At 38.6% G+C, this 14,803-nt stretch overlaps 1 protein-coding gene across 2 annotated transcripts in view; it reads right to left on the bottom strand.

Moving 5' to 3' along the window:
- Positions 1 to 14,803, bottom strand: part of SMCHD1 (structural maintenance of chromosomes flexible hinge domain containing 1) — a 148,451-nt gene that overhangs the window by 132,410 nt on the left and 1,238 nt on the right. For both annotated transcript variants that reach the window (XM_007974511.3, XM_037982471.2), the window contains exons 2-3: positions 6,609 to 6,684; positions 5,810 to 5,971 (exon numbers count right to left, since the gene is read on the bottom strand). In XM_007974511.3, the coding sequence (XP_007972702.3) occupies positions 5,810 to 5,971; positions 6,609 to 6,684 (238 nt within the window). The remainder of the gene's footprint in view (positions 1 to 5,809; positions 5,972 to 6,608; positions 6,685 to 14,803) is intronic.

Here is a 14,803-nt window from a genome sequence, read left to right as displayed (position 1 = left end):
TACTAAAAATACAAAAAAACAGCTGGGCGTGGTGGCCGGTGCCTATAATCCCAGCTACTCGGGAGGCTGAGACAGGAGAATCGCTTGAACCTGGGAGGTAGAGGTTGCAGCGAGCCGAGATTGCACCACTCTACTCCAGCCTAGGTAACAGAGCGAGACTCTATCTCAAAAAAAAAAAAACCAAAGTAGCACTCCAGCAAGCACTTCTAAACACTCCAAGGATAGCTATGTTTATAAACTAATTGCAAAGAAGTTACCACAAATCAGATTATGTACAAGGGTCTGGCTAAGGAAATAACTCCAGAAAATGAAGAAGGGACACTGTAGGAAACGGCAGGAAAAGAAACTTAAAGAGAAATTTGGAAGGAAGAACTGAGTAGAATTTAGAATCTGATTAGATGAAAAAGAAGAGGGGAAAAAGAAATTCAAGATGTGTTTAAGTCTCTGCCTCTAGAAGACTAGACAAATGGTAACATTTCCTGTAAAGAGAAAATTTAGAAGGGAGGAAAGAAAAATTCAGTTTAGATCTGATGCCCTACCACCACACTAAGCTCAATGAGCAGAGGTGTTCCAAAGAAAGCTGAAGCAGATATTGTGCTTAATTGAGACTGAAGACAGCCAGAGATAAAAGTTTGCTTCATTACACAGGTACAACAGTTAAGGCTTGGATCAGTTTACTAAAAGTACAAAAATAAAAGATCAAGGCCAGGCGCGGTGGCTCACACCTGTAATCCCAGCACTTTGGGAGGCCGAGGTAGGCGGATCACAAGGTCAGAAGATCAAGACCATCCTGGCTAACATGGTAAAACCCTGTCTCTACTAAAAAAATACAAAAAATTAGCCAGGCATGGTGATGGGCGCCTGCAGTTCCAGCTACTCGGGAGGCTAAGGCAGGAGAATGGCATGAACCCGGGAGTCGGGGCTTGCAGCGACCCGACATAGCACCACTGCACTCCAGCCGGGGCGACAGAGTGAGACTCTGTCTCAAAAAAAAAAAAAAAGATCAACATGACTTGAAGAAATGTCCACCAGAGTCAAAAAGAACCAGAAGTAGGGAAACAGAAGTAGGGAAAGACCCAGGAATGTACTGTAAAGTCACAGAAATCAAGGCAAGATTTTAAACACTGGGGTTTTCTGCTTATCCATATAATGATGGTATGAATGAAAACTGATACGGTTTTCAACTGATAGGGTTTCAACTGATACGGTTTTCATATCATTTCATGATGGTATGATGAAAACTGATCAATGTGAAACATAAACCACATTAAGAGTTTAATAAATACTTCTGTTGACACTATAATTACACATTTAGCAATTTATCCCCAGGAAAATAATTAAAGATTCATGGGCCAGGTGCGGTGGTTCACGCCTGTAATCCCAGCCCTTCGGGAGGTCAAGGCGGGAGGATCACCTGAGGTTGGGAGTTCAAGACCAGCCTGACCAGCATGGAGAAACTCCATCTCTACTAAAAATACAAAATTAGCCAGGCGTGGTGGTGCACACCTGTAATCCCAGGAACTCATGAGGCTGAGGCAGGAGAATCGCTTGAACCCAGGAGGTGGAGGTTGTTGTGAGCCGAGATCAAGACATTGCACTCCAGCCTGGGCAACAAGGGAAACGCCATCTCAAAAAAAAAAAAAAAGAATTAAAGATTCACTCCTCAATTTTTTTTTTTTAAGATGCAGTCTCCCTCTGGTGCCCAGGCTGGAGTGGCAGTGGCATGATCTCAGCTCACTATAAGCTCCACCACCCGGGTTCAAGTGATTCTCCTGCCTCAGCCTCTCGAGCAGCTGGGATTACAGGCACCCACCTCCACGCCTGGCCAATTTTTGTATTTTTACTAGAGATGGGGTTTCACCATGTTGGCCAGGATGGTCTCAAACTCCTGACCTCAAGTGATCTGCCCGCTGCGGCTTCCAAAGTGCTGGGATTACAGGCGTGAGCCCAGCCAGTTTCACTCAATTTTAAAATATTTAAGCACCTATTATGTGCCAGGCATTGTTCTAGGAACTGAACAAAGCAGATGAAGGTTCTGTTTCTATGGACTTAACATTCTAATGGAGGAATATGGGAAAGAAAATATAAACATAATAAATAAATTCTACAGCAAGTTAGAAGATGGTTTGTGCAATGGAGAAAAAAGAAACAGCAGAGAAATGAAATCAAGTAACAGTAAAGACACAGAGGGAATACAGTTGCAATTAAATACAGTAAGTTTTGTTGAGAAGACAGCAGATAACCAAGACTTGGAGGAAGTGAAGAAAGGCTAACTGGAGGAAGAGCATTTCAAGCAGAGGGCCCTAAGCTAAGAATATGGATGGCACTGAAGGGGAGTGAAAAAGTAAGAAAGGTAGTAGAAACAAAGTCAGAGAAGTACAAAGCAGAGCTAGTAAGGTTCTGCAGGCAACTGTAACGACTTTGGCTTTTACTCTTAGTGAAATGGGGAGCCATGAGTGTTTTCAGCAGAAGAGTGACACAATCTGATTTCTCAAACCTTTATGGACAGGGATAAAAAGACCGGTACCAGAAACTACCAGTTAGTGTAATCTGGGTGGATATGATGGTGCCTCCACACCAGGTGGTAGCAATAGAAATGGTGAGAAATGGTCATTTTAAGACAAAACATTGAGAATAGGACCCAAAGGATTTTCTGTCAGATTAAATAAGAGGTTTGAGAAATATAAGTATCAATGTGACTTTTGGCCTGTGCCACAGGAAGGACACAGTAATAATCAATTCAGATGGGGGAAACTATGTGTGGTATAAAATTCATAGAGCAGATGAGGGTTCCCATTTTAGACATCCTAGAGAAGATGCCACATTGGCAGCTGGATGGATAAAACTGGAATTCAAGAGATAAACCTGGCACCATTTTCAATATTTAACTAAAAATTACCATTTCTTACCTCTTCCTTGTGACAGTCACTCCGTAATGATGTTATTTAGAACCGTGAGATAGGACCTGATGACCAAGTGAGGAAGTAAGATACAACATAAAGGTCAAGGACTAAACCCTAAGGCACTTCAACATTAAGAAGGTGGGGAGAGAAGAAAGGGCAGGCAGTGAGGTAAGAAGAAAATCAAGGTGCTTATAATCCCAGGGCTTTGAGAGACCAAGGCTCTCAAAAATTTGAGGCCAGCAATTCAAGACCAGCCTAGGCAACATGGCAAGACTCCATCTCTACAAAGAAAATTTTATTTTTATTTTTAACTTTTAGAGACAGAGTCTCACTCTGTTGCCCAGAATGAAGTGCAGGGGTGCAGTCATAGCTCACTGTAGCCTCGAATTCCTTGGGTCACTCAAGCAATCCCCCTGCCACTGCCTCCCAAGTAGTTAAGCAACGCATGCACCAAAATGTCCAAATAATTTCTGTATTTTTTTGTAAAGATAGGGTACATTGTGTACCCCAGGCTGGTCCTAAAGTCCTGGTCTCAAGTGATCTTCCCGCCTCAACCTCTCAAAGTGCTGGGATTACAGGCATGAGTCACTGCATCCAGCTACAATTTTTTTTTTTAATTAGCTGGGCATGGTGGTATGCACTTGTAGTCCTAGTCATTCAGGAGATTGAGGCAGGGGGATTGCTTACGCTTAGGAGTTTGAGGCTACAGTGTGCTGTGGTCATGCCACTGCAAAAAGGAAGAAAATCAAGAAAAACATGGACTCTTGAAAGTCAAGCGAGAAAAGTGTATCAAAAAGGAAGAAGTACCAAAACAATCTCTAACACTTCAAGAAAAATTAGAACTGAAAATTAAAAATTGATTACTGGATTTAGTTGTTGGTAACCATAAAAGAGTGGGTACAGTAGAGTGGTAGGTAAAAATGTCTGGTCAGAGTAGGAAAGAATGGGAGGAAGTACTGCTGATAGCGAATGCAGTCAGCTCTCTGGAAGAGTTTTGCCATAAACAGAATCAAAAAATTTTAGGCAGTAGCCAGTGAAGGAAGTAAGACTTTAGTGTTTTTAAGATGGGAGAAGAGCTTTTCTGTACAAAAAGAACAACATGATAGGTAATAAATGTACTAGTTATATATTCAAGCTCTGAAGTCACTCTCTTAAAGTTTAAATGCTGGCTCCACTACTCCCTAGTAGTGTGGCCTTGGGCAAGTTACCTAAAATCTCTTAGTCCCAGTTAATTCTGCAAAACAGGATCTTTACCTAAATTATGTTCTAACATTAGCTACTACACAGGATTAAGGAGTAAATGAGACAATGCTCATAAGCACTCGGTACAACGCCTGGCACTGTAGCTGATAGTAATGATAGTAGCGGTAGTGTTATGTTAAGAAAGCACACAAAGATTTAGTCAGAAGAACATTCAGTGTCATTTGTAACCATAACAAAATTAAAAACAACCTAAATGTCTAATAGAAGAACACTGTTCAGACTGGGCATGGTGACTTATACCTGTAATCCCAGCACTTTGGGAGGCTGAGGCGGGAGGATCACTTAGGTCAGGAGTTCGAGACCAGCCTGGTCAACATGGTGAAACTCCGTCTCTACTAAAAACACAAAAATTAGCCAGGTGTGGTGGTGCATGCCTGTAATCCCAGATACTTGGGAGGCTGAGGCAGGAGAATCACTTGAACTCAGGAGGCAGAGGTTGCAGTGAGCCAAGATCACACTGCTGCACTCCAGCTTGGGTGACAGAGAGATTCTGTCTCAAAAAAAAAAAAGAAAAAGAATACTGCTCAAATAAATTATATTACCTAAATATTATCAAAATATACAGAGAGACATATATATTAAAAGATGTTCACTTTATTTTTAAACAAAATGTAGGTTAAAGAAGTATGCACCATATAAAACCATTAAAAATCAAATATATGAAAAGTTCTGAAATGATAAACACTAAAGTGTTAGCGGTGGTTATGTCTGGGTAATAGTGATATTATTTATGTTCTTTTTGCTTATCTATGTTTTCTAATTTCCTGCAAACAAGAATACACATATAATAAGAAAAAAATAATTTTAATACAAAAGTTTACGATGAACATGTAAGTAGTATTAGACACTTTGGCAAGTCCAGAAAGAGAGGATTCAGTAAACCAATCGATTTGTAAAGATCACTAGCAAATGGTCCAGAGACAGGATAGAAACTAGCAAGTAGTAAAGGTAGAAGGAAATGATAAAGACCTGTAATCCCAGCACTTTGGGAGGCCGAGGCGGGCAGATCACAAGGTCAGGAGATCGAGACCAAGGTGAAACCCCGTCTCTACTAAAAATACAAAAAATTAGCCAGGCGTGGTGGCAGGCGCCTGTAGTCCCAGCTACTCGGGAGGCTGAGGCAGGAGAATGGTGTGAACCCAGGAGACGGAGCTGGCAGTGAGCCAAGATCGCGCCACTGCACTCCAGCCTGGGGGACAGAGCGAGACTCCATCTCGGGAAAAAAAAAAAAAAAAAAAAGACATGGAAATATGAACACAAACTTCTTACTTACGCAATCTAGCTATATGTATTTGCAAAGTAAAACAACTATTTTCTTAATTGGGAAAGGTCTACGACAGGCCAGGAAATCAGGAGACGAGAGTATACAGGAGATGGAAAGCTGTATAGGTACAAGACCCTTTATGAGTTGAAAAGAAAAGTTCTACTAGTAGGTTAGCCTTAAAGGACAGTTTTTTTTTCACTGAAGATGACATAGGTAGAAGACATAATAATACTGTGATGAATCTCAGTAAGAAAGAAAATAGGTGGTCTTCTAATAAAGTATAATAAGAAGATTTATAAAAAGTGAAGGAATGGGACATGTGATCAGGGGATAAAGGCAGGTAATAGTTTATCAAAATTAGTATGAATGGGATACTTACGCAAAGGATTTTGTCCTTCACTGGCATAATATTCATACATGCCACTTTTAACCAGTGTGTCATAGTGAGGTAAGAAGTCAATTCGTTCTTTCGTAGCTGTCAGTAGTAACTGATTCACTGACTGTAGCAGGTACAAGGTGACTCCATCTTTAACAGTTTCATCTGTAATCAAGAGTGAAAATCATAAGTGCTAGGTCAGCATCAGAAACTCAATGAACTTATAATTGTGAATATACAAACTCTATCTGTGAAATATCTTTAATGATGGTAAAGAAAAACCCCCAATCATCTACCTGTAAACAAAGTCATGTTAAGGATATTAATGAAACAAGCACAAATACTTCCATTCATTTGAAACACTCAATTTTTAATAGGTTAAACTATCACAGGAAATCAGACGAGGATCTAAAATAGAGTGGTGTCAACATGAATGGAGAATGGTTAAATTCAGATGGAATCAGGCATGAAAAACCAGCACGTCTTGGGAAACTAATTAGGTTAAAAAAAAGATAATGGAATAATCCACGTTGGTTAGGAAAATTAGCTTCAGAAGATTTGTGCTAGGTAGAATCATCTTCTGTAGCCATAACTGATATCAACTATTTTTCTACAATCAAGCTTGAAAAATAAAACCTCTGTGCAAACTATGCACATACAGCCAGTTTCCTCCCTCATCCCAACAAATTAACAAAAATCATCAACAGATTTAGATGCATATCTAATAAAATAGTTATTGCTATACCACGTACTAGACCTTATTAAACATAAAAGCATGAACTTAGTAACACAGTTTACCTACCAAAATTATCACAGGTAATTTCTTTCCTACTTGTTGTTGTAATAACAAAGTTTTCTTCAGGTGAAATGCCAAGTGTCTATCCAAAATAAGAAATAAAATCACTTATTACACAAAGGAAATAAATGTATTATTCAAATTTATAAAAATATGAAAACACTGACAGTACATAATTTTGTAACAATTACTACACTTATCTAGGAAATACAAAATTCAGTATAAATTTTGCCTTTGCATAATTAATAGAGCATAAATCTATATAAATTACTTAACGAGGTCATATTTTTCTGCTACTATAAGCAACCTAGGAACACTAGTGATTAGCTAAAACATTTTGAAAGAGTTTTAACATCATCAGCAGGACCCACCCAGACAAAAGACATAGTATTTCATACCAATGTACAAGTTATCAACTTACTTGGAACAAAGGTTTAACATAACTCATGTTTATATAGACTAGATATTTAAGTATGCAAAAACAAAATAGAAGAAAACAGAAGTTAGCATTTTATAGTACGGAGGGAAGACAGCCATGCTTTGTAAGACATACAAGTCCATTCAAAAGAATAATTTTAAAAATTAAAGCAAATTATAAATTAGAGGGAAACCAGCCAGGTGCAGTAGCTCACGCCTGTAATCCCAGCACTTTGGGAGGCCAGGGCCGTCAGATCACAAGGTTAGGAGTTTGAGACCAGCCTGGCCAACATGGTGAAACCCCGTCTCTACTAAAAATACAAAAATTAGCCGGTGTGGTGGCACACACCTGTAATCTCAGCTACTCAGGAGGCTGAGGCAGGAGAATTGCTTGAACCAGGGAGGCGGAGGTTGCAGTGAGCCAAGATCACGCCACTGCATTCCAGCCTGAGCAACAGAACGAGACTCTGTCTCAAAAAAAAAAAAAAAAAAAAAAATTAGAGGGAAATTGCAACAAGAAACAAAAGGTTGGTAACCTTAATAGACAAAAAGCCTTCATAAATCAAGACAAGGATCAACAAAGAGAAAAAGTGAAAAGACAAAAAAACGAAAAGGAGAAAATACAAATGACCAATGAACACATGAACTGTAAAATCTCATTAATCAAAAAATGAGAATTAGAAAAGCGGTTAACATTTTCATTTACATTAAAATTAAAAGATACATGCTCTGTCTAAAATGAAACAATACAGCAATATACAGTTAAGAGAAAAGGCTTCTGGTTCAGGTAGTAATGGACTAAAGATTAACATTCTTATTGAAAACAACTAAAAAATCTAAACTAGTGATACTCAAATCCTCAAAAATGATATTAATAAAAACCATTATTGTTCACCACTGGAATGAGCTAGAGCACCAACTTCTTACTCTGAACACTGACAAATTAAAGGGAAAGAACAAATTATTTACACTGCTTTTCTTGTATCAAAAGTATTTCAGGGTAACCAAAATAGCTCTAGCTGATGATGCAATGTTGTTCTTTAAAGAATTCCAGCTAATAAATACAGGAGGAGTGGCAAATCAGATCAAAACCTCCTTATGAAGGCATCCTGCTGAAATCACGTGAATCCCAAGATTTTAATGTTAGCATTGCTATGAGTGGGTGAAACACCCACGCATCATGTGCCTCCCAATGTAATGCCATATGAAGTATCAGTACTACCTACAAAGTATTATTTGCCTCCTGACCCCAAAGAAGTTGAACCTAAATCAAATCAAGCCTTTAAAGCTAACTTCTAGTTTACAGAATATATACGGAGATAAAACAAATTAAGTAACATCAAAAAACAGCACAAACAAATCCATAATGTGGAATATTAAAGACCTAGTTGATTTCTTCAAGAGGTCAACTGCAGGAAAACTAAAGAGCCTGGGGTAAGAGGAATTTGCTCAAATGCTTTAAATTGAAAGTAATTAGGAAACACAAAAAAACCAGTTTAACGTGAGGACTACGGTAGATCCTGATTTAACCCAACTATAAAAAGATACTTTTAAACATTCAGAGAACTCAATATGGACAGGGACATTAGATAATATTAAAAATGCTTAATTTTAATGGTTTGATAATACATATCCATGCTGAAGTATATGGGGTGAAATGACCTAAGACTTAGAATATGCCTTAAATACATTACAAAAGACAAAAATGCTAGTGCGGTAAATTCCTGTTAACTTGAATCTGGATGAGTACACTAGGGTTCATAACATGATTCTCTCTTTGTATGTGTCCGAAGCTTTTCATAAGAAAATTTCTACTTTAAAATATCCTGGAATAGACCAGTGGAAAAGAATAGAGGGCCCTAAGACAGGTCCACATATATATGCACGGAGAGCCTAGCAAACAAGAGAGGTGACATTACAAATTGGTGGGGAAAGAATAAATTATCCAACGAATGATATTAAGACAACTAGTTGTCTCAACATGGAAACAGATAAAATCTGCACCTTAACTTACACAAAAATAAATTCCAGGAGAATTAAAGCAGCTGTACTTTAGCCCAAAATTGTAAAAGGAAACATAAGGAAATAATTTTGAGTGAACATAAAGGGATTTCTGAAAAGGTACAAACAGTGAGCCAGGCACAGTGGTTCACAGCTGCAATCCCAGCACTTTGGGAGGCCAAGGTGGGTGGATTGCTTGAGCTCAGGAGTTGGAGACCAGTCTGGGCAATGTGGTAAAACCCCATCTCTACAAAAAATGGAAAAAAAAAAAAAAAAACCGGCATGGTGGTACACACGTGTAGTCACAGCCACTCAAAGAGGCTGAAGTTGGAGGATCCCCTGAGCCTGGGAGGTCGAGGCTGCAGTGAGCCGTGATCACACACTACTGCACTCCAGCTTGGGTGACTTCTGAGTGAGACCCTGTCTCAAAAGATGCAAATAGCACAAGTCATAAAGAAAAAGACCCAGACAACATAAAAAGATCAACATCACTAGTTATCAGAGAAATTAATATCACTTATTCTTATCAGGTAGGCAAAAATGTTAAATTCCGAGCCCATCAAGCATAGGCCTCTGTACAGAGAAATGCACTGCTGATATGACTGAAAAAAAGTTAAACACAAAGAAAGTAATTAATTTGGCATACTTTAGTAAACTTAAAAGATACTCATATTCCATGCAATTCCACCCGAGAAAAATAAAGCCATAAACATAAACTGGCTGTGAAGATTCTATTTGTTTAACAGAGACAAAATTTGACCTTACAGATTTTTATTAGGTTTTATATAACCATGACAGTGGTGTATTTTTAAATTCATTACTACTTTTTTATTTCTATGATGTCCCAATTTTTGTTTGTTTGTTTGTTTTTTGGGTTTTGTTGTTGTTGTTGTCATTGTTGTTGAGACAGAGTCTCGCTCTGTTGCCCAGACTGGAGTGCAATGGTACAATCTCAGCTCACTGCAAGCTCCGCCTCTCAGGTTCACACCATTCTTCTGCCTCAGCCTCTCAAGTAGCTGGGACTACAGGCGTGCGCCACCACACCTGGCTAATTTTTGTATTTTTAGTAGAGACAGAGTTTCACCATGTTGGTCAGGCTGGTCTCAAACTCCTGACCTCAGGCGATCCGCCTGCTTCAGCCTCCCAAAGTGCTGGGATTAGAGTCATGAGCCACCAGGCCTGGCCAATGTCCCACTTGTTATATCATATAATTATGCATCCTGTACAACAAAATGTGCTTTTATAGTTACTGAAAAACTATGTGCAAATAAATGATTTTTTTAAGACCTATGTTCACCTAAAAAGTATTTCTATCTAATTATTCCATATAATCTCACATAAGTCTAATTTTTTTTTATTTTTTAAAGTTTGAGTACTTTTCTAGGATAATTGCATATAATAGTTCATTTAGCCTTCACTAACTACATAGAAGACTCCCCCTATTTCCCAGCTGTCAAATTATCTACAGATAGGAATGCTAGCACCTTATTCTCTTCTTCAAACATTGACAACTGGGTTATCATTCCTGACCATCTAATTGTATCCAGTTTTGCCTGTATTTTCCTGCACTGGACCAAAGAGTTCATTTTCTTCTGATTTTTAATCCACATTAAAAACCCACAGATTTTTAATCCACAAAAACCCACAGATTTTCAGTCTATAAATCTATTATTATTCAATTAAGACACATAAAATATCTTTTTTTTTTTAAGTTCCTGGATACATGTGCAGAACATACAGGTTTGTTACACAGATATACATATGCCATGGTGGTTTGCCGCATCAACCCATTATCTAGGTTTTAATCTCCACATGCGTTAGGTATTTGTCCTAATGCTCTCCCTCCCCTTGCCTCCTACTCTACAACAGGTCCTGGTGTGTGATGTTCCCCTCCCTACGTCCATGTGTTCTCATTGTTCAACTCCCACTTAAGAGAGAGAACACGCAGTGTTTGATTTGCTGTTCCTGTGTTAGTCTGCTGAGAATGATGGCTTCCAGCTTCATCCACGTTCCTGCAAAGGACATGATCTCATTTCTTTTTATGGCTGCATACTATTCCATGGTGTATATGTGCCACATTATCTTTATCCAGTTGATCATCAATAGGCATTTGGGTTGGTTCCAAGTCTTTACTATTGTAAATAGTGCTGCAATAAACTTTAAAATTAATCCATAATAAAAATCCATGGTTTTTAATTCACATCAAAAATCCACATTAAATATCCATGGATTTTTCATCCATATTAAATATCCACGGATTTTTCACGGAGCACAGTGGCTCATGCCTGTAATCCCAGCACTTTGGGAGGCCGAGGTGAGTGGATCACCTGAGGTCAGGAGTTCCAGACCACCCTGGCCAACATGGTAAAACCCCATCTCTACTAAAAACACAAAAATTAGCTGGGCATGACAGCTGGTGCCTGTAATCCCAGCTATTCGGGAGGCTGAAGCAGGAGAATCACCTGAACTTGGGAGGCGGAGGTTACAGTAAGCCAAGATTGCACCATTGCACTCCAGCCTGAGTGACAAGAGCAAAACTCCATCTCAAAAAAACAAAAAAACATGGATTTTTAATATATAAATCTATTATTATTTAATTAAGACACACAAACTATTTGTTTTCCCTGCTTCATCTATAAAAATTATTTCTTGAACTCACAATTTTTCTAAGTATTTTATTTTATTATTGTTTGTTTGTTTTTTGAGACAGAGTCTCGCTCTGCCACCCAGACTAGAGTGCAGTGGTGTGTTCTCCGCTCACTGCAACTTCCGACTCCCGGGTTCAAGTGATTCTCCCTGCCTTAGCCTCTTGAGTAGCTGGGATTACAGGCACCCACCACCAGATCCAGCTAGTTTTTGTATTTTTAGTAGAGACCGGGTTTCACCATGTTGGCCAGGCTGATCTCTAATTCCTGACCTCAGGTGATCCGCCCGCCTCGGCCTCCCAAAGTGTTGGGATTACAGGCGTAAGTCACCATGCCAGCCCCAACGTCTCTTAACTATTTAAGGACCAACTGACTTGCAGTGCGTAAAATGATTACCTACCAAAATGATCAGTTAATTTTATTTTAAAAATTATTTTCTTTCACTATCTCTGAACAACAGGTAATTTTCATCCATGGATTAGTCAGAAACTACATACCTTAATTAGCATTGCTCTGAAACTCTGCAAACTAGCCAGTTTTTAATGCGGCTCCATTATATTTCGTTCCCCTACTATGGCACTTGCTACGCAATTGTTTTTTGCTTTTTTTCCCCCAAAATATCAGGTTTATTGTAGAAATTGATGACTAAATCTTACATTAAAATACAAAGCACCTAGAATATAGCCGCAAAACAAAAAACACTGGAGCCACACAAAGGAAAAAGTAGACAACTTCTTCAAATGGGTGGTGGGGGGATATGCACACATGGGGCTTAATATCTGGGCATATTTAAGGACTAACCAAATGAGTCATCTTCTAATCGTTGATTCTGCAAGGCCATAAGGGCTCAAGTGAGTCAACAGCTGCTTATCAGAGGTCTAAGGGCTTCTTGCAGATTTGTCCTTTCCATTTCTTCCCTTTCCTTTTCCATGAGGTGAACTTTATTCAAATAACAATTTAGAGCCCGGCGTGGTGGCTCACACCTGTAATCCCAGGACTTTAGGAGGCCAAGGCAGGTGGATCACCTGAGGTCAGGAGTTCAAGATCAGCTTGGCCAATGTGGCAAAACCCCATCTCTACTAAAAGTATAAAAATTAGCCAGGCGGGGTGGCAGGCACCTGTAATCCCAGCTACTCAGGAGGCCGAGGCAGGAGAATCACTTGAACCTGGGAGACAGAGGTTGCAGCGAGCCAAGAAGGCGCCACCGCACTCCAGCCTGGGTGAGAGCGAGACTCTGTCTCAAAAAAACATAAATAAATAAATAACAGTTTAGGATCATCCATAATAGTGCCTGACACTACAAACATTTATTGGTTTAATTTACATTTTAACAAAAACTTTAGTATATTATTTTGTCTCTTCCCCTAAGGACAAAAGTGATGGTTCTAATAAAGAGTGTGGAGTAGTGAAAAAAGAAAAAAAAATATATATATATATATACACACACACATATATATATATATGCACGCTTTGGAATCAAATTGACCTAAATTCCAAACCCAGTTTCACTGCTTGTTGACCATGTAATCTCAGATTATTAATTCAGTGACTTAATTCAATTCTTCGAGTACGTAATGGAGACAAAGTTATGGGATCAGAGGCGTAATCTAATAATGCTTAAAAGAAGTCTAACAACAAAAAAGTTAGCCTTCCCAGCCTTCTTTTTTCTTGATAGTTGGTTCCTCTCATTTTTAACTAAATTTAAAATGTTTTCTAGCAGGATAAAGTGGGAGGAAGGAGAAAAATAATTAGTTAAAAGAAATATTTTCCTTGGTTTTCCAGTTAAAATATTGAAGGAAGGAATAAATACATCTGTTCCCTACAACAAAGAATGCCATTGGAGGAGTATAACAGAGCGAACAGAAGTTCTGGGTTTGAATACTAACTTGAGTTTTACTATCTGAGTAATGAGTCACCATCTCCAAGACTGTGTTTATACTTCTGTAATAATAGGCCACTTATACTTCCTCTATTCATCTAAGAGTTACCGAGACATCTTACAAGAAAAAAGAGGGAAATAGTGCATTTCTAGAGGAAGGGTAAAGTAGCAAAACATTTTCAAAAAGCAATTTTAAAATACGAAACAAGAGCTTTAAAGATGTGTCTCATCTTTGATCCAGTTCTAAGATTTCAAACTAAGCAAGCAATAATAAAGACATAAAAGGCCATGTATTAAAAGACGTTTTTCCGCCGGGTGCAGGGGCTCACACCAGTAATCCCAGCACTTCGGCTCACGCCAGTAATCCCAGCACTTCGGGAGGCAGGTGGACCTCTTGAGCCCATGAGGTCGAGACGAGCCTGGGCAACATAGCAAAAACCCCGTATGTACGAAAAATACGAAAAAAAAAAAAATAGCTGGGCGTGGTGGCTACTTGGGAGACTGAGGTGGGAGGATCACCTGAGCCCGGGCATATCTGGGCCTGGGAAAATATTCATTATAGCTAAAATGAATTAGTTAAAATAAAAAAAAATTAAAAGTAATGTAAACTTCAACAGAAAGGAGAGATTTGGTTACGTAAATAGTGGTAGCAAATGGACTATTTCAAATTTTGACTTGAAGACCTACATTAAAAGACACTTCTGACACTATTAAGTGAAAAAATTAAAGAATATAAAACACATATTTTAGTAATTTAAAAAATGGAGTGTGAAGGAGGAGGAAGGCTGAAAAGAGTAGTCTCAGGTGCTAAGAGCAGTCATTCAGCAGTTTCACAGCGAGTAAAATACTTACTTTCTCCCCCCAGTTCCATATTTTCTTTACTGATATTTTTACAATAATCATAATAAACATAAAAAGTTTCCCTTTTGTAGAATGGTTCTGAATATAAAGCATTCAACAAAAAAGAGCATTCATTCACCTTTCAAACACAAAGGGAATCTACTACATTCAGGCACAGAATTAACTTGAGTGGATAGGTTTTTGTCTTCATTCATTTATCCATTCTAATCTGGGCATTTACAATGTGGCAGGCACAGTTCTAGACGCTGGGACTACAGCTGTGAACAAAAGAAAGGCCTTACGTCCCAAATCGTTTTCATTCTACGGATCATAATTTCAATTATTTCAGCAACCATACAGTTATATGGCCTAGAACATTTCTAAACTTATCAGCCTCAAGACAAAACACCGCTTCAAAG

Source organism: Chlorocebus sabaeus, chromosome 18, assembly GCF_047675955.1.
Source record: "Chlorocebus sabaeus isolate Y175 chromosome 18, mChlSab1.0.hap1, whole genome shotgun sequence".
Taxonomy (NCBI): Eukaryota; Metazoa; Chordata; class Mammalia; order Primates; family Cercopithecidae; genus Chlorocebus; species Chlorocebus sabaeus.
This window is presented reverse-complemented; position numbering and strand designations above follow the sequence as displayed.